Source organism: Jaculus jaculus, chromosome 16, assembly GCF_020740685.1.
Source record: "Jaculus jaculus isolate mJacJac1 chromosome 16, mJacJac1.mat.Y.cur, whole genome shotgun sequence".
In the NCBI taxonomy this organism is placed as follows: Eukaryota; Metazoa; Chordata; class Mammalia; order Rodentia; family Dipodidae; genus Jaculus; species Jaculus jaculus.
In genome coordinates this window covers 60,308,088-60,328,122 of record NC_059117.1, presented here as the reverse complement: position 1 = coordinate 60,328,122, position 20,035 = coordinate 60,308,088, and the positions used below count along the sequence as shown (strand labels likewise).

Below are 20,035 nucleotides of genomic sequence, written 5' to 3'. Positions count from 1 at the left end.
AAGTTTGAGTCTGGCTTTTTCAAACTGAAAAGTGATGGTGGAAAAAAATTGGAGGAGGGTCTCTATTAATGTTAACTTTTAGGCTTTGGAGAACAATCAAAAGGGGCCAGATAGATGTAGTTAGTCTTAAGTGAATTGGTGAAAATGTATGTTTAAAAGGTTGTTTACATTAGTTTTGTAGTTTTGACTTTTATGTCATATTTAGAATTTAAATAAAGAGACAACACTAGTTAAAATATCTCGATTGTGTTAACCTAGATATTGATATGGGAAATTAAGGCTCAAAGAACCAGCACCAGAGATAGAGTGGTGAAATCAGTATATTTTCATGTCAGTGAGAACTCAGGGGAATCTCTTTCAAAACCTGGATCTTGATTCTTGGTGGTTTACAGCTTATATACTTTATCTTGGTTTAGTCTTTTTACTGTTACATTACAGAGCTCAAAGTCCTGGCCTCCTGTTAGGAGACCCTGAGTGTAAAGTAGGCAAGTTTTACAAAGAAAACCCATTAAAATAGTTAATTAACAGGGAGATACCTGCAGCTGTGTTATGGAGATAAGCATAAACACAAGATTATTTTTAGTATAGCTCAGAAGTCTTAATACAAACTATAGACTTGAAACAGTATAAAAACTACAGTGTCAGTAGAACAAACTATGTAGTATGGGACACAACCAATATAAAAGTCTATTACAGTACAGGACATAACTTTGGGCTCAGGGGCCTCCAAATTTTTTTCTATCTTAATATAAGGTATGAACAATAAATAAATTTATGACCCCACTATAGAGAATTAAGTTTGAATTATGCAAACAATTAAAATGAGAGAAATATAGAGAAATTTTTAGAAGGTAGGCACGTGTTATTTAAATATCTAATAGTGATAAGTATAGGCAGAACTTGTTACCAGTCTTGAAAATAATATTTTTATCAACAAATCTAATCCAAGTAGTTAAGAAGTTGTTAGTAAGAGACAAGTAAGACAGCATAAAGTCTTTGCACCTGTATTTGAAAACATCCTTGATTAGTTTTGATACCTGTAAGGGTACCAGTTACCCAGGGAAGGTTAGAAACAGAGTTGTGGAGCTTGAAATGATTATATTGTATGAAAACCATAATTTCATCATGGGGCTGTACCCTGAGGTAGAGAATATGTCTTAAGACTTAATTTACTTATGAGCAATGAACTTGAGATGCCAGAAATGAGACAGTTATTGAGCCAACCTCTAAGAGAACCTTTGATACATCTGTTTTTAAAGCAGAAACACTGTTGAATAACTAATGTTTTTAGCTTAAACAAAAACTAAAATTTTAATGTTTTAGTATAAAACAAACATCTTGGGAAATTAAACATTAAAAAGTGAAAGTCTGCCTTAAGACTATTTCCCCAATAGTTAAAGTTTTCTCTGTCTGCTAACAGTTCCTGCAAACCATCAGAGATTATGGGGAATATCTAGGCTGCCTGAAGACAATACTGTTTTCATCCTCATACCTTTTTGTACTTTCATTAACCACTTAAACATCTTTCTATATAATGTTCTGTGTATCTATTATTGAAAATCTCTTTCTTTTTTTTTAAAAAAAAATTCATTTTATTGACAACTTCTATACTTACAGACAATAAACCATGATATTGCCCTCCCCTCCACCACTTTCTTCTTCACAGCTCTGCTGTCCACCATATCCCCTCCCTCTCTCCATTAGACTCTCATTTAATTTGATGTCATCATCTTTTTCTCCTTTTATGCTGGTCTTGTGAAGGTATTGCTAGGCACTGAAAGGTCATTGATATCGAGGCCAACTTCTTTCTGGACAGTTGCATTGTAAGGAGGCATACCCTTCCTTTGGCTCTTACATTCTTTCCACTACCTCTTCCACAATGGTCCCTGCTCTTTAGAGATGTTTCAGAGCTGGACACTCCTCCGTCCCTTCTTCTCAGCACTATCTTACTTTTTGGGTCATCTCAGTAGGCCTCACCATCTGAAAAGAGAAGCTTCTCTAACCAGAAGTGAGAGTAGCATTAATATGTGAATATGAACATTAAGTGTAGCAATTTCAGGACAGTTTGGTGAGAATATTATATACATTTAGTCAGACAAGAGCAGGCTTTATACCCCTAAGGCTCATGACCTCCCCTGCCATAGGCTTTTGATTAGGTTTCCAGTACCTGGCATGTGTTCCCTCCCATAGAGTGGGCCTCCAGTCCAATTAGAGAGCAGTTGGTTTCCCCAAGAGCAGACATGCCACTATTGCACTCGTTCAGTCATTTGGCCTGTCTGGCCAAACTTGAGGCTTCCAGTGTCCACTGTTTTCACCACTGATGACTTCTGTCTTCCAGAGGGCTGCGTGCAGTGCTGCTTTTTACAGCTTTCAGTTGGTTGGTCTACAGGGAGAATGTTTTCTGCTCAGAACTAGCTTGATTTCTTAGTGACTTTGCCAATTAGGCATGTGAAATCTTTAGCAATAGGGTCTTTGCATCTGTAATGTTTTGGAAGCAACAGGGACCTCGCTGGCCAACATCTCACTAGAAGGTAACTCATACCTGGCACTGAAAATTTTCTAGTAACAATATATGGCTTCTGAATGGGCCATTATTCAAAAAAGTAGCTTTTCATATGTCTTATTCAGAACATCTTGAATTTTGATTGACCCTGCCCCCCCTTCTTTTACCCAGTCTCTTCCCCTGGCCTCGCTTAGTCCTTTCCCCTCCCTGTAATCTGATCTACTTACATATATACAATACCATCCGCTTAAATCCTTCCCTCTCCTGCCTCCCTTATAGCCTTTTTCTTTTTGGTTCCTGCTGACACACAGTGTATACATTTGTAGCTAGGATCCACATATGAGAGAGAACATGTGATGTTTGGTTTTCTGGGCCTGGGTTACCTCTCTTTCTTCCTAGGGCTGGAGAGATGGCTTAGCAGTTAAGGTCCTTGCCTCTGAAGCTTAAGGACTTATGTTCAACTCTCCAGGTTGCATGTAAATCAGATGCACAGTGATTTAAGTGTGCAAGGTCACACATGCACACAAGGGGACACACATGTCTGGAGTTTGATTGCAGTTACTAGAGGCCCTGACGTGCCAATCCCCCCCCACACACACATATAATAATAAATAAATCTCTTTCTATATTATCTTTCATAAATTTCATCTTGTCTTTTACAAAACTTTAAAGAGAAAGTTATTGAGATCAGTGAGAATGTTCAAATTTAAAAGTATTGAAATCTGGCCAGGAGCAGCCACTGACCATGGAATATTGAGGCCAAATTTGAACAGTAAGTTGGAATAGTTTGTTGGGTAGGAAGTCAGTTATTTTGAGTTCCTTTAAATTAGTTCTGAGACATGCTAATGGAGAGTCTTGGAACATAAAATTTAGAGCCCATTTTGGAGGGCAGGGACTAAGTGGAATGGCTGATCCCACCACCAGGCATGTCTTCAAGACTTAAGGAGGGCAGTGAGGAGTGATCCAAGAATTATGAGGGAGCATTCCCACACTCATAAGTCTTGGGACTTGATCTTAAACAGACAGAGATGGTTTATTGAAGCACAGCAAAGGGCTGCAACCTTCCTGCAGGATGGAGGCTGAAGCACTGAGCTAGACTAGGGTTCAAGCTTATAAGGAGGACCCTAAAAAAACAGGACCAGGTGCAGGTCTAAAGGGAGTTGATAAGGAACTATAGCTATTTGTGACTTTTCTGTGAAAGAATCAGAATAGGCAGTTTCAGTGAGCTTGCCTGTGGCAGGCTGCCCCAGATTGTTTTCTCAAGGCCTTCTGAGTTAAGGGAAGTTTACCAATCAGGGGAGGTATCAAGTTTGCTTGAGAGTGAATGTCTTAGATGTTCCCAAGACCTCCTTTAAGGATAGTCATTATCTCTTCACACATTTTGTTGCATTTTTAGTGAAGGAAGCAAATTAAATAAAAACCCAGATCCTTTGGTAGAAATTGTGTTACAAAACTACCTACTATTGCTGTAGTCAAAGTCTGGTTTTGTTTTTTATGTTTTCTTTATGTGTAAAGTGATACAGCAATGTGTGTAAAGTTGATATTGAATAAATATTTAAATTATAATAATCACCTTTTGGAGGAAGTCACCTTTTTTCCTCCCTTTGATTTTACATGAATTTGTTGGTATTTTTTTGAGTATTACTTCCATGTGGAATGAAAGTACAGTAAAGCAAAAATTCACATTCTGTGTAAATGGCCAGATGGTAAAATACTTTAGGCCAAGCAGGTTATCTGTAGTCTCTGTCACAACTACTATTTCTGCTGATCCATAAATATATCATATATACACAGTCTGTAAACAAAGAAGTGTTGCTGTTCTATAAAATGTGTGTGTGTGCGCGCGCACACACGCTCGCCCATGCATACGTATGCCCTTGCTGTACCTCACAGGATCTTGCCTGTGGTGGGGTGTGCTCACCTAAGGCCACTGGGCATCCCATCCATTAGTCTTCCGCCTGTTCTTGTTTTCAGCTGGAGTTTCTTGGTGATTCTAGAGCTTATTGTTTTTTTCATGCACTTGGGCAATTTTGGGGTCTATGCTTCCCTGCAGGACCAGCATTATAGGCATGCATGGTTCTGCCTACCTGTTTAACATGGGTTCTGGATATTAGAACTAGGGTGGCCTCAGACCCTTGTGCTTGTCCAGGAGGCACCCTACTGTTAATCCACCTCACTAGAACCATAAAACTTTATGTATAAAAGCAGGTGGTGAGCTAGATTTGACCTATTGGCTGTTATTTGCTTGTCTTTGGTGGTAGACATAAGAACACATTAAAACAGCAGTAGCTGGGCGTGGTGGCGCACACTTTTAATCCCAGCACTCAGGAGGCAAAGGTAAGAGGATTGCCACCCTGAGACTACCTAGTGAATTCCAGGTCAGCCTGAGCTAGAGTGAGACCCTGCCTTGAACACTCCTCCCCCCCAAACAAAACAGGACAATAGCACCAATAATGATACATAGCAGTGTGGTGTCTTACTACAAGGTCATTATTGTTTGTAGTATATAACGTTAAGTCATATTATCATACCTCTTCAGAAACAAGAGTTTAACAATTATTCAATAAAGTAGATGAGCATGTTAAGGTATTTTAAATTTTAATTTATTACTGAATTTAACAGCACCTTGTGAGAATGATAAGCTTTTTCTATTATATGAAAAAAAAAAACTTTGACAACAGTCATTTCTAGATGTGCTTATCCATCTAATCTTATCAATCTAATCTTAGCTGTTATTCACCTTCTTCTGTTTTTGGAAGTGATGATTTTTTTACCAGCTGGATTAGGTCAGATGAGATTATTTTTGTTTTTGTTCTTTGGGTTTTTGGTGTTTTGGGTTTTTTTGTTGTTGTTGTTGTGGTGTTTTTTGTTTTTTTTTTTTGGTTTTGTTTTTATTTCGAGGCAGGGTCTCACTGCAGCCCAGGCTGACCTGGAATTCACTCTGCATTCTCAGGGTGGCCTCAAACTCACAGCGATCCTCCTATCTCTGCCTCCCAAGTGCTAGGATTAAAGGCATGTGCCAACATGCCCAGCACTATTTTTGGTTTTTATTTGTTTAGCTTCTTTTTTTCTAGTAAGGTCTCATTCTTTCCCAGAGTAACCTGGATGGTAGAGTTTTACATTATCTGTCCAATTTCTTGCTTTCATGTTCTCTGATACTAACACTTTTTTTTTTATATATGCTATGTTTATATATTGGCAACAGTGAGAACCTATCTTGAAAAACCAAAAAAAAAAAGAAAGAAAGAAAGAAAGAAAGAAAGAAAAAGAAAAACATGAAAAGGAAGAAAGAAACAGTTTCATGAACTCTAAGCTAAAATCACAGCTTTGAGTGAGAAACAGGTAGGGAAAAGGAGGACAGGTCATAATTTTAACATTATATTCTAAAGATATGTGTGCTTGAGCCTTCTAATAGAATTGCTATTTTTCTTCATGTGTGAAAATAAGTGTGTGCCACCAGACTTGGTTTTAATTTTGTTTGAGCTTTATTAATCAATTTTTATTTTGTATGAAATCAGTTTCCCTCTCTCTCTCTCTCTCTCTCTCTCTCTCTCTCTCTCTTTTTAGGTAGTGTCTTGCTCTAGTGCAGGCTGACCTGGAATTCATTATGTAGTTTCAGGGTGCTCTCAAACTCACAGGAATATTCTTACCTCTGTTTCCCAAGTACTAGGATTAAAGGTATGCACCATCATGCCTAGTAAAATCAGTCTTTAGAGTTTCCCATGAGTATATGTTGCAGGCAAGTATCTAAAAGCAAAGTGGCAGGTTACCATTTACTATGTCAATTAAACTCTATAGTTCATCCATAAGGGAAGGGGAAAGAAAGTTAGAGGGAGTATGTAACACAGAATGTTGGAACCTCTGTGTCTTGTTATCTATTTTAAAGACATGAGCTGACATTAAACATATTGTGGAGAGAATAGCTCTTAAGTAGATATCTAAATATAGGTCTCTTATTCTAAGTATTATCATATTATTATACTACTTTAAAAGTCTTTAATGTAAACTTGCTAGACTTATTTTATATAGGGCAAGAGAATAGTGGGGTTTTTTGTGAACAAGGCTATCTAAAAAGTATTGTATATAATTTCTGTATAATGACCTATATCTCACCACCAGTTCAGGAAGTTCCTGCCAGGAAGTTCCTAGCTTGAGGGTGACCATTGATAGAGCTGTAAGAAAGTGTCTGTGAGATGATTGGGCTTCTGCGTGAGAATGAAAATACTTAGTAGCAGAGGCCAGTAAGTTAAAAAGGAGACATAAAGGAAAGAGAAAGGAAGGGAGGAGGATACTTAATAGGTTGATATTGTATATATGTAATTACAATGATTGTAATGGGGAGGTAATATGATGGAGAATGGAATTTCAAATGGGAAAGTGTGGGGGTGGGGAGGGAGGGAATTACCATGGGATATATTTTATAATCATGGAAAATGTTAATAAAAATTTTTAAAAAATAATAACAAATAATAAAAATTTTTGAAAAAGTACAAAATCTCCAAATTTTAAATCATGGATATATACTATACTTTGGTTCTGAAATGTACATTAGGCAAATAAAATACACTATATATTTACATGTAAAATAACTGATGTCAATTTAATTTTTTAGGAAGATTTTAGATCATGACAACTTGGTGTATTATGAGAATCTGCATTAATTTTAGAGCTAGATATTATCTTTCACAAATAGGCTGATTGTAATCTGAGGGTCCAGTTGTATAAATGTATAACATATCTAAAAATTTAAGATCAAAATCAAACCTGTGGTAGAAGAAATTAAACAAAGAAACCAGGCCCAGAAGATACTCTTTAACACAGTTTCTATTGCCCAAGCTTTACCAGGGAGACAGCATGACCCTGAGTCTCCTCCCTATCTATGCAGCTGCATCCTGCTTGTATGTTATCTGTTTAGTGCAGCTATAGGCATAAAAACCCCTGAACAAACACAGCTTTCTGTTTTACATTTGTGCTTTCATATCACTAATTTATTGTTAAGGAATTTTCTCTTTGTGTCCCCAAATTATGTAATCTTGCAAAATTGTAACTCAAGATAATGTCAAACTACCTGCTATATACTATCTATAAAACCCGTGAATTGGCTGGAGAGCTGGCTTAGCGGTTAAGGTGTTTGCCTGCAAAGCCAAAGGATCCTGGTTCAACTCTCCAGGACCCATGTAAGCCAGATGCACAAGGGGCACATGCATCTGGAGTTTGTTTACAGTGGCTAGAGGCCCTTGCGTGCCCATTCTCCCTCTCTCTCTCTCTCTCTCTCTCTCTCTCTCTCTCTCTCTCTCTCTGTCCCCTTCTGCCTCTTTCTCTCTCTCTCAACTAAATAAATAAAATATATATTTTGTAAAAAACCCTGAATTATCAGAGCTCAATATCCATTCTATGGAAAGTAGTCCTCTGAGTCCATGTTGACATGAATAAGTTTTCTGATTCTCTAGTTCTGGTACAATCTCTGCGTGACTCGGTTTCCTATAACATAACATCATATTGCTGTTTTAAAATTATGGGGCAGGGCTGGAGGGATGGTTTAGCGGTTAAGCGCTTGCCTGTGAAGCCTAAGGACCCCGGTTCGAGGCTCAGTTCCCCAGGTCCCATGTTAGCCAGATGCACAAGGGGGCGCATGCGTCTGGAGTTCGTTTGCAGAGGCTGGAAGCCCTGGTGCGCCCATTCTCTCTGTCTCCCTCTATCTGTCTTTCTCTCTGTGTCTGTCGCTCTCAAATAAATAAACAAAAAATTAAAAAAAAAAAAATTATGGGGCAGATACACGCCAAGGCCCGGCAATTAAGTTTTTAACAGCTGCTCATTCTCTAGCTTTAAATTGTGTTTGCAGGGCTGGAGAGATGGCTTAGCGGTTAAGCGCTTGCCTGTGAAGCCTAAGGACCCCGGTTCGAGGCTTGGTTCCCCAGGTCCCACGTTAGCCAGATGCACAAGGGGGCACACGCGTCTGGAGTTCATTTGCAGAGGCTGGAAGCCCTGGTGTGCCCATTCTCTCTCTCTCCCTCTATCTGTCTTTCTCTCTGTGTCTGTCGCTCTCAAATAAATAAATAAATAAATTTATAATAAATAAATTTATATAAAAATAAATAAATAAATAAATTGTGTTTGCAGGTAATCTGTTAAAATTCCAAACTTAAAGTCTGAATTTTTCTTGTAGTTTGTTTCACTTGGTTTTGTGCACTCTCAGTACCAGTTCATAATTATTACACATGCACTTATGAAATGGGGCCTATGCAATTAGGTTTTTGTAAAATATCTCTGTATCAAAACATTATTATCAACAACATTGATCAGCAAATATTAGCAAAACTATTCTATCATGCTTTGGGTGGCTCAGTATATATTGATCCTGAGTTATATAAATTTATCTCATTTTCATAAAATACTTCACACCTATGTGCTTTGACAATGTATTTATTGGAACAAGAGGTCTTTGAGAAGATGTTTTCTCCATTTCTACTTGGAATACATTTCTCATAGTATATATTCTCTAGGACACACATTGAATCCTCCACATATCAGGGAGGACCTCTGACATTTTAATGACCTTGAAAAGAATGGAGTAGTACACACATACAAATCAATTATTTTCATCTACACAAATATCGAACATACTTTTATAAATTTTATAAAGCAGTTTGAGGTAGACTGTATCTGTCATTAGTTCAATGTGAGGGTGGAATTCTTTATTTGGAAGATTTTGCACTTGTGATATATTAGCATTCATGAATGCATGTCAACCATGTTAATATCTATGTTGCAGTCTGGGTCGCATTGCTGGTAGAAATCACCCAACCAAGAGAAGCTTCTGGGAGAAAAGTTTTATTTTGGCTTACAGGCTCGAGGGGAAGCTCCACAATGGCAGGGGAAACAATGACAAGTCTTATCTGAGTAGTATTCCAGATTTAGTTTCCTTGCTCCATAAGGCGGGGGGGGGGGGGGGGGGGGGGGGGGAACCTTCCTCTGTTTTCTCTTTAAGTGGATTATGGCGTAGAGCAATACAAGCATCTTGGGGATTGCTCATTTTTCTTGAGATGTCTAAGTCATTTATGAATTTATAATCATTCCTTTATTTGTACTGTTGGTACCAGTGACATATATAAGGTTTCTATAGTCACAATCTTCTGAAAAATTACATATTAAATATCAGATTGAGTAAAAATGTGTATTAAAAATAATAGTGCAAGCCAGGCATGGTGGCGCACGACTTTAATCCCAGCACATGGGAGGCAGAGGTAGGAGGATCAGTAGGAGTTCAAGGCCACCCTGAGACTCCATAGTGAATTCCAGGTCAGCCTGGACTAGAGTGAGACCCTACCTTGAAAAAACAACAACAAAATAATAATAATAGTGGGGCTGGCAAGATGGTACTTACTTTTCAAAAGTAACATGACAAGTTGTTACAACTTTAGAAGAGTCTTCATTAATGTCTAGCTACATATCAAGGTGCAGTGACTTTAAAATCTGTTTATATGTTTATAATCTTGGTATCAATCTTTATATAAACATATCTTTAAAATTTTTAAATTGACACTTCCATAGTTATAAACAAACCATGGTATTTCCCTCCTTCCCCCTATGCAAATTCCATTCTACATCATACGTAAAAACATATCATAATAAAAACTAAAAACTGGGCCGGGTGTGGTGGCGTATGCCTTTAATCCCAGCACTTGGGGGGCAGAGGTAGGAGGATCGCCATGAGTTCGAGGCCAACCTGAGACTCCATAGTGAATTCCAGGTCATCCTGAGCTAGAGTGAGACCCTACCTTGAAAAAAAAAAAAAAACCCTAAAAAACTAAAAATTGGGCGTGGTGATGCACACCTTTAATTGCAGCACTCAGGAGGCAGAGATAGGAGGATTGCCATGAGTTTGAGACCACCCTGAGAATACAGAGTGAATTCTAGATAAGCCTGGGCTAGAGTGAGACACTACCTCATCTCCCCCCCCCCAAAAAAAAACTAAGATCAAAACCCAGTCACATGACAATTTCCTAATTTGAAATTATGGGCAACTTGTATATGAAGTGCCAGAAACTGAATTTATGTTAAGGTCTGATTATTTTTATTGGCTTAAAATTAGCCATTATTAAGCTGGTCGTGGTGGCACACGCCTTTAATCCCAGCACTTGGGAGGCAGAGGTAGGAGGATCGCCATGAGTTCAAGGCCACCCTGAGACTCCATAGTGAATTCCAGGTCAGCCTGGCCTAGAGTAAGACTCTACTTCGAAAAACCAAAAAATAAATAATAATCATAATAATAATGGACTATAGAATAAATACAGAGTTATTAAAGGAAGAAATGCAGATGTCAAATAAACATCTAAAACATTCTATATCCCTAGCCATCAGGGAACTTCAGATTTAAACTGCATTGACATTCCATCTCACTACTGTCAGAATGGAAACAAGTTGAAAACAAGTGACCATAAATGTTGGCAAGCATGTGGAAAAAGTGGACCCCTTCTACACTGTTGGTGAGAATGCAATCTGGTGCAGCCATTGTGGAAATCAGTGTGGAGTTTCCTGAGAGAGCTAAAAATAGATTTATTATATAACCGAGCTATAGCACTGCAAGGTGCGTATCCTACAAACACATCTCACTACCTTTGAGATACTTGCTCAACCATCTTTAATGCCTCTCTATTCACAATAGCTAGAAAAGGGAACCAGCCTAGTGTCCCTAAACTGATGAGTGGATAGTGAGGATGGGATACATTGATAAAATGGAGTTCTACTCTGTGGTAAAGAAAAATGGAATTTGCAGGAAAATGGATGGATCTGAAAAGTAATATACGTAATGAGGTAACCCAGGCCCAGAAAACCAATCATTATATGTTCACTCTCATATGCAGATCACAGCTACAAATGATTGGACTTCTTTGTAAGTAGGAATAAAACTTAGTAGCAGAGGCCAATAAGCTAGAAAGAGGATATAAATGGAATAGGAAAGGATGGGGGACTTAATGGGATGGTATTGTGTGTGTGTGTGTGTGTGTGTGTGTAGAAAAACAGATTAACGGGGGTGAAAAGGCATAAATGAGGTCAGGGGAAGAGAATGAATAAAGAAAAGGTAGAGGGAGGGATAATCAAAATCTAAGAGGATATAAATAATTCATATGGAAACCTACTTTTTTGGATAGTGGAACACACAGAAGCTAGATTGTTCCTAGAAAATTTTCATTTCCAGGGATGGGATACCTTCCAATGAGTTGTGGACCAGGGTGGTCACTGATATCCTCAAAACATTATAGTCCATTGACAAGGCTCCTGGTTTCCCACCAGGAATAGATGGTAAGACCCTTTTGCTGAAGATTCGACATACTAGGGCTGCAAGGCCACTGAGAAATCCTGAGGGAGATAAACTGAAAACCTCTTCCATGTAGTCAAGCAGACAGAAAGCTGCATGCATTTCAATGGGAAAGAGAAATATCACCTGTGGAGATATTCAACAGTGGACAATGAAAGCCTTAAATTTGGCAAGCCAAGCCAAATGAGCCTATTGCAATTGTGGTATGTCAGTTATGGGGGTAACCGATTGTTCTCTAATTGGACTGGAGGGCCACTCCATGGGAGGGAATATATCCCTAGTACTGAAATCTAAAATAGCTGTAGTCAGGAACCCTGTGGGGTAACATCTGCCAGTGTCTGGCTAGCTATATATCCTATGCTCACAAAATTGCCCAGTAAGCACTGCCCTGAATGCTCATACCCATATATTGCCAGCCTCACTTTTGGTTAGAGAAGCTTCTCTTTTCAGATGGCAGTGACCGAGGGATGACTCAGAAGGCATCATGGTGCTGACAAGTGACGGAGGAATACTCAGTTCTGAAATATCTATATCACATCTTCCAAGGCTCAGGGTCTATTGCAGAAGAGGTGGTGGAAGGAATTTAAGAGCCTAAAGAAGGGTAGGATTCCTTACATGGTGCTCCTCCAGACACAGAATGGCCCAGATATCCAAGAACTCGCAGTGCCTCATACTACCTACATAAGACCATCATAAGAGGAAGGACAGATGATGACCTCAAAATAAAAGAGAGTGATTGAGAGGGGAATGGGGTATGATGGAGAGTGGAGCTTCAAAGGGGAAAGTGGGAAGAGGGAGGGAATTACAATAGGTTATTGTCTAAAATTATGGAAGTTGTCAACAACAACAACAAAAAAAATAGTTAAAAAAAAAGAAGTAAGGGCTGGAGAGATGGCTTAGTGGTTAAGCGCTTGCCTGTGAAGCCTAAGGACCCTGGTTCGAGGCTCGGTTCCCCAGGTCCCACGTTAGTCAGATGCACAAGGGGGCGCATGCATCTGGAGTTCGTTTGCAGAGGCTGGAAGCCCTGGCGCGCCATTCTCTCTCCCTCTATCTGTCTTTCTGTCTGTGCCTGTCGCTCTTAAATTAAAAAAAAAAAAAAAAAAAAAAAAGAAGTAGCAAGGAATGCTTAATACACATGTATTTTTCTGCTCAAGTATAGAAAGCCAGTCAGGAAAACAAGCATAAAGTAATGGTGAATCTTTTCACCTTGGTGCTGTTACTTCCATGATACTGGCCAAAACACATAATCAGAAGCAATTTAAGGAAAGAAAATGTTGCCATCAGGCTTATAATGTCATAACATTTCATCGTGGTGGTAAATAAAGAAGAGCATGGAGGCTGGATATACCTTCTCAAATACATTTGAATTCATCAGCAAAAGTGGATACAATAGTCAGCATTCCATAGGGCTGGAATAACAAGCCTCAAAAGTGTGCCCACGGCTGGAGAGATGGCTTAGCGGTTAGGCGCTTGCCTGTGAAGCCTAAGGACCCCGGTTCGAGGCTTGATTCCCCAGGACCCACATTAGCCAGGTGCACAAGGGGGCGCACGCATCTGGAAATTGTCTGCAGTGGCTGGAGGCCCTGGCATGCCCATTCTCTCTCTCTCTCTCTCTCTGTCTCTTTCTCTAGCTGTCACGCTCAAATAAATAAATAAAAATAAACCAAAAAAAAAATTAAAAAAAAAGCGTGCCCCAAAGGAAAGTTGCATCCATAATGCTTCACATCTGAAAACTCTAGTAGGCAGTAATTGAGTATAAGGTATGAGCATGACACGAGAGAAATATGCACATCCACCTCTAGATCCCCATAAACTAATGAATCTTTATTATTCCTATGTATTTAATGTGATTTTTAAAAATTTTATTTATTTATTTGAGAGTGACAGACAGAGAGAGAGAGAGAGGCAGAGAGAAAGAGAAAGAATGGGTGCGCCAGGGCCTCTAGCCACTGCAAACGAACTCCAGATGCGTGCGCCCCCTTGTGCATCTGGCTAATGTGGGTCCTGGGGAAGCGAGCCTAGAACCGGGGTCCTTAGGCTTCTCAGGCAAGCACTTAACTGCTAAGCCATCTGTCCAGCCCTTAATGTGATTTTTTAAAGGTCTGCCTAATTTTTAAGATATCCAAAGTCTCAACGGAGACTGGTGTAGACACCACCAGCATGCTCACACGTATAAAGACACCACCATCATTCCCACGTGTTTGTGTGCGTGTGGGGGCGGGGGTTTAGAAGAGTTTCTCATACTGGGTAGATGTGGTTTCAGCTGAATTGCTGAATTGGGGATGGTCTATTCTAGGCTGAAGATCGCTGACACACAGGTCTAGCATTAAGGAGTGCCTGTGTGATGGGCATAACAGTTTAGGAATCTGGTCTGACTCTGGTGGGGGTAGGGCACTGGGCAAGTAGAGTGACCAGAATGGTGGGTTGCTGGAGCCAGCCGGCTGAAAGGGTTGGAGCCTGATGGGGAGTGAGGATTAAGGAAAGACCGAAGAAAGACTGAAAGCATGGACCCCATGCCAAAGCAAGGCCTCAAGCCAGGACTGAAGACACGGTTTATTTCTCAGCATTCCTTTTTATATCTTTTTACCAACAGTTTTTCCATGGACAAAGATTTTATGAGCTTCAAAGTTTCTATCAAAAAACCCTTCCTGTTACAGAGGTTTTGCACTTCAATCACTTCTCAGTACAAATGACCAGCCAAATAGCTGAATATACATAATCTTGCTTACAAGTAGGTCTTGCTGCCAAAAGGCTTCCCCACACTGAATTTACATAATCTTGCTTACAGGTAGGCTGCTATAGTTTTGCTAATGTCTTGCTGCCAGAAGCCCAGAGCTATGGATACAAGTCCAGCCAAAATGGCTCCCCACAGTGGGTCTTTCAGTTGTGGGGCTCACCATGTGGGCAGCTATGCTATCTTCCAGTACCAAGGCCAGGAGCACCCCCTCCAGGCCTTTTCCAAGGGCGAAGGGGTCCCCAGGGGCTGTAGCCTTGGCCTTTCAGGGTCCTGGCTCCCCAGTGGCTGATGACACAGACTGGGCTGTCTAGAAGGACTGGGGTGTGAAAGTTATAGACAGCTGCCTGAATCTGTAGTTCCCTAGTGGCCCAGTGCGGCCGCAGGGGCCAGCCTGCCCCCAGGGCTCGCCTTTCAGGTCCACCCTTGGCTCCCGAGCCCACTCCCGAGGCGCGAAAGGGCGCCCTGCTGCCGGGCCGCCGAAATCGGCCGGTTGCTCGGGCTCTGCCGAGACGGGACAAGACCCGAGCTCTTCCACGACAGAGCCATCCTGGGCCATTGTCCCTGTAGGTTCCGCCCTGAGGTTTCCCAGGATCCGCTGGGAAGACCGGGGGAGACCCCGTCCAGCCGAAACCCCGGCGCTGCAATCCCGCCAGGGGCCGACAACAATGTTTATTTTTGCATCGTTATTATAGGTATTTTTTAAAGCAGGGTTTCTTATAGTACAGGTTGGTTTTGAACTGCTGGTCAGCCTGCCTCAGCCCCTGCCCCCGCCCCCCCCCCCCCCCGCCCCAAATGCTGAAATTATAGCAGCGAAACAGGCCTGGTGGCTGAGTCTGTGAGATGCTCCATCAGCCCGTCGTTTCCGGCCACCGGCTGTCAGTCAGGGCCGGGGGCGGGGGCGGGGCTCGTCCAATGGGCGCGCTTTCCACCCGCTGTCAGTCAGGGCCGGGGGCGGGGCTCGGGCCTCGTCCAATGGGCGCGCGGTCCACCCGGATCGCGGCGGGCGGGGCGGCTTCCGCAGTGCGCGCCTTTGTGTCGGAGCGCGCGGCCCGTCCTGCAGCTCGGGGACGCCGGGACCGTTTCCTTCCTGGAGTTTGGGGGCTTCGGTTCCCACTGTGCGGCCCGAGCCACCGTGCGGCGGGAGAGCGGACGGAACCGCTGGCGTTGGGGACGCCGGACATGGTGAGTGTGACGTCCGGGTCCGGGGCGGGCATGGCGGCGGCCGACCCGCATGGCGGCGGCATGGCTTCCGCGTCTTCTGCATCCGGTCCCCAGGCCGGAGCTCGCGATCGGGCCGCCCTGCACGCGTCCCCCCGCCGCGGAGAGTCCGGCCGGCCGCAGCGCTCGGGGCGTGGAGTGTGCGCGGCCTCCGAGCCAGGGAGGGAAGCTGTCCGCGCCGCGTCCGCACCTCGGACGTGCCAAGGCCTGCGGCCCGCTGCGTGCAGCCGCCGCCAAGAGCAATTTGACTTCCCAGCCGCCGTGCAGGAGCCCCGGGGCTGGCGGGCTCTGGAGAAGGCTCGTGGGACGCTTGCCGAGGGGCCGCCCGGAGCCCGGGCTATGGTGCTGTTGGGTGGGGTGAGCCGTGCACGGGACCACCTCCATGGATCCTGGAGGACATTGGAGACTGGAGCAGCCAGAAAGGGTGGATTTGCCAGGTGCTCTAATCCTGGATGAGTTAAAGGGACTTTTGTCAGCTAGATGGATAATAGCTTTGTTAATCTGGTCCTCTCTGGGTGGGTTATACACCCTGAGTTCTCTGACTCGGGCTGCCCGGTCCCCAGGGATTCGGCACCAAAGCTTGCAGTGCCACCTCACTTCCAGAGTTCTTCCTGAGTCTCGGATTCTGTCTCTAGTTGTCTATCACTTAATCTCTGATTTCTCTTTCTGTGGATCTCTTTGATTATCTCTAACTGTGGAACTCCAGGCACGTGATCAGCATTTCTTTGGTCTCTGTTATCATTGGTTCATGGTTCCCTAGTGTGTCTGTGTCCCTCACCACCTCCCCTTCCCCAGGATGCACATCCTTGAGACACTAGGGTCACTCACAGATGGATTGGAATCCAGATACCGTGTACTTCCTTATTGGGTGACATTATTTAGGCACATCTTCTCTTAAACAAGTCCCTGTATGTGCATATTGCCTTGGGACTCATGTTGTCTGTTCAGGCAGGGGTGGGGTGCTGAATAGGTCTCCCCCACTAGAGTGTTCAGAGCACAAAGTGTGTCCTGTGAAGTCAGAGCTGTGGAGGAAGGGAGGGAGCTCCTGAGAGACACAGAGACTCAGTAAGACAGCTCAGGAAGCCACAGTTAGCGCTCTAGGGCAGGCACTGGGGTTTGGGGTGAGATCAACTCCTCTGCAAGGGCCTGGCTGGTGGAGAACAGGTCCAGGTACTTTGAGACATGATTCACAAGCACAGGAACAGGGAGGCAGGGCAGAAGTAGTCTGCTTCCATCTTCTTCCCGATACACAGGCATATCACTTGGGGCTTTCCTGATTTTCCCTGTGCACTGAGGTTGAACCTTTTCACTGAGTGACAGCCCAGAGGGGGAGACTTTGGATACTCAGGGGCAGAGGAATGAAGTATGGACCTCAATCCTGCCCAAGAGCAATATGACTTCCCATGCTACTTAGGCTCTCTGTGTGTGTCTGTTGTCCCCTTCCTCCTTTCCCTGTTCTCCTTTTCTTTTTCTTGTTCCAGACAGTGTCTCATTCTATAGTCAAGATGGACCTTGAGCTCACTATGTAGCCTAGACTTGCCTGAAGCTTGCAACAATACTCTGACTTCTGCCTCCCAAGTACTGAGATGTAAAGACATGAGCCACCAACTTCCAGCTACCTTTCCCTTTTTGGTCTGTTGAGGGTTCCAAGTCAGCTTGTGATCATGTGAGACCCTTTCCTGGTGTAATCCCAGTTACCTTTTGGGATGATTTTGGTCTCAGTTATGCTGCGCTCCTGCTTGGGTCCCTCTTTGTTGCGCTGTGGGTTCAGGTAGGCTGGCTGGGTCGCTGGATCTCTGCTCTCATCACCTGTGTAGGTGAGCTTCCTAATCCAGGTCTCTGGTGCTGTCTGGTGCCTATGCTGGTGGTGGGGGAGGGGAAGCTGTGGATGGTGGCTGATGTTTCCCGCTGGTCCTCCCAATTGTCTTCTTCGAGCTGCTCCTCCGTTTTTCCCTGCTGTCCTCCCTTCACGTTTTTCTTTTGGGGGGGGGTAGGGTCTCGCTATAGCTCAGGCTGACCTGGAATTCACTGTCCTCTCAGGGTGGCTTTGAACTCAATGGCGATCCTACCTCTCGCCTCCCCAGTGCTGGGATTAAAGGCATGTGCCACTACTCCCAGCTTCCCCTTCACCTTTCTTGCTCCAGTGTGGGTGGAGAATCTCCTCACCTAGTTTTCCTGTGGCTCAGGCCAGTCTTAGGAGCCTTACTGCTGGAGCCCCTTCTGCCTGCCTATGTAGGCTCTGAATCTCTCCTACTTCTCTGTTGCTGTTGGTAATTTCTTATAGACCTCACTTTTTAGTAGAAGGGTGTATTTTGCCGTTTTTTTTTTTTTTTGTTTGTTTGTTTTTTGCTTTTTCTTCCCTAGGCTGCTTTGGCCTGGTTCCTACACTGCCATCTTAACCAGAAGTCTACCTGTCCCTTTTTGTTCCTCATATCTGTCTCTGTCCTCTGTGGCGTATCTACAAGGCAATGAACATCAGAGTGGAACTCTGGTTTGGGGAGGTATTTTCTCTGGTTGAGACCCTGCCAGGTGGATGGTTAACAATGGATGCAGGATACCAGGAACAGCCATGCCCAGAGGTCTTACCCCTTCCTGCCTCCTTCCTTCTCTCTGGATGTTCCCCATACATTTCCTGTTAAGGTAAAACAGGGAAGGGAGCCAAGACCTGAGTTCAATCTCACTTCCAGTCATCTGTGTGAGGATTTGTAATCCCAGCCACTCAGGAGCCTAAGGCAGAAGGTAGAACCACATGTTCCAGACTATTCTGGTGTACAGAGATATTTCAAGGTCCAACTGGATACCCAGTAAAACTCTTTTTCAAACAAACAAAAACAACTATATAAATTTCACTGATGGAACACATGTCTGGCGTGACTTGTGCCTTAAATTCATTCCCAGTCACTTCTCAGTGGCACCACAGAGAAGCTATGTCCTGCAGTTTTGCAGGGTTTTTCCCTCTATAATGGAGTAATTGCACCCTGTGGGCCAGTGTGGTATGGATTCAGCATGGCAAGAGTCAAAAACAATTGTTTTGTGCAGGCCAGAACTGCATTACAGTCCACCAGCCCTCCCTCTGTGACTGGGAGACCTAGGAGAACAGTGGGATATGGAGCTTAATTTACTGTGCAGCAAAAAAGCTGATGCCAGGGTTTGCTGATTTAGTGGGTTTGTCCACTTGCCTGCTACCATGACACTTTGGTCCATGGCTCTGTATTCACTAAGTACACAGGGTTTTAAAACATACTTTATGTTTTTATTTATTTGACACACAGAGAGAGGCAGTGAGGGGGAGGGAATGGGCGAGCCACACAGCCTCTAGCAAATGAACTCCAGACACTCATGGTCTCCTTGTTAATCTGGATTATATGGATACTATGGAATTGAACCTGGGTCCTTAGGTTTTTAAGGCAAGTGCCTTAACCACTAAGCCCTCTCTCCAGCCCTTACATAGGCTTTTAAAAGCAGTGGGAGCCGGGTGTGTTTGCGTACACCTTTAATCCCAGCACTTGGGAGGCTGAGGTAGGAGGATTGCTGTGAGTTCGAGGCCACCCTGAGATTCCATAGAGAATTCCAGGTCAGCCTGGGCTAGTGTGAGACCCTACCTCAAAAAACCAAAAAAAAAAAAAAAAATGCAGTGGTAGAAGTGTGAGTCCTTGCTGTTCCTCAATCTCTGAGGATGGATGAGGGATTAAAGGGTCTGTGGAAGGAGGGTCTATATGAGGAAGACAGGCCTTATAGGTATGAAGGAGGAAGTTATGGTCTGGGAAGGCAGTGAGGGTCTGAGGGAGGAGACTGCAGGAAAGGGTTCTGAGGGGAGAGGAGATTTGGAGGTGTTTGGGGGCTAGAGGCCAGTTCTCAGGAACAAGGTAGGTTTTAGGAGATCTGAAAATTGAAGTCAGGGCCTAAGAAAAGGATGAGATGAACAAAAATGGAGAAAATTAAGAGGACATGGGAAAGGAAATTAGCCCTTCACACTGGGATCTGCTTTAAGTCTGTTGTGTGTGAAAGTGAAAAATTGGAGCACAGATAGCAACATTTTCTGTGGTTACCCACATATATAGAATATTCCTTCTATATACTTAAAATAATAATGCTATAGTAATATTGATTTATGATTAAAGCCAAAGCATATGACCTTGAGGTATGACCTTATTAATTTTCCATATGGAAATTTGAAATTTTCTAGAATACTCTGTGAAACTTTGCTGCAGTGGGATCAAGAGAGGATACTATACCCAGGATCTAGACATGGTAAGTT

At 43.1% G+C, this 20,035-nt stretch overlaps 1 protein-coding gene across 1 annotated transcript in view; it reads left to right on the top strand.

Moving 5' to 3' along the window:
- Positions 1-15,571: 15,571 nt before the first annotated feature.
- Positions 15,572-20,035, top strand: part of LOC105944218 (zinc finger protein 420-like) — a 48,463-nt gene continuing 43,999 nt past the window's right edge. Inside the window, exons 1-2 of the mRNA XM_045135696.1 lie at positions 15,572-15,741; positions 19,964-20,028. Of these exons, the coding sequence (XP_044991631.1) occupies positions 20,026-20,028 (3 nt within the window). The 5' untranslated portion in view covers positions 15,572-15,741; positions 19,964-20,025. The remainder of the gene's footprint in view (positions 15,742-19,963; positions 20,029-20,035) is intronic.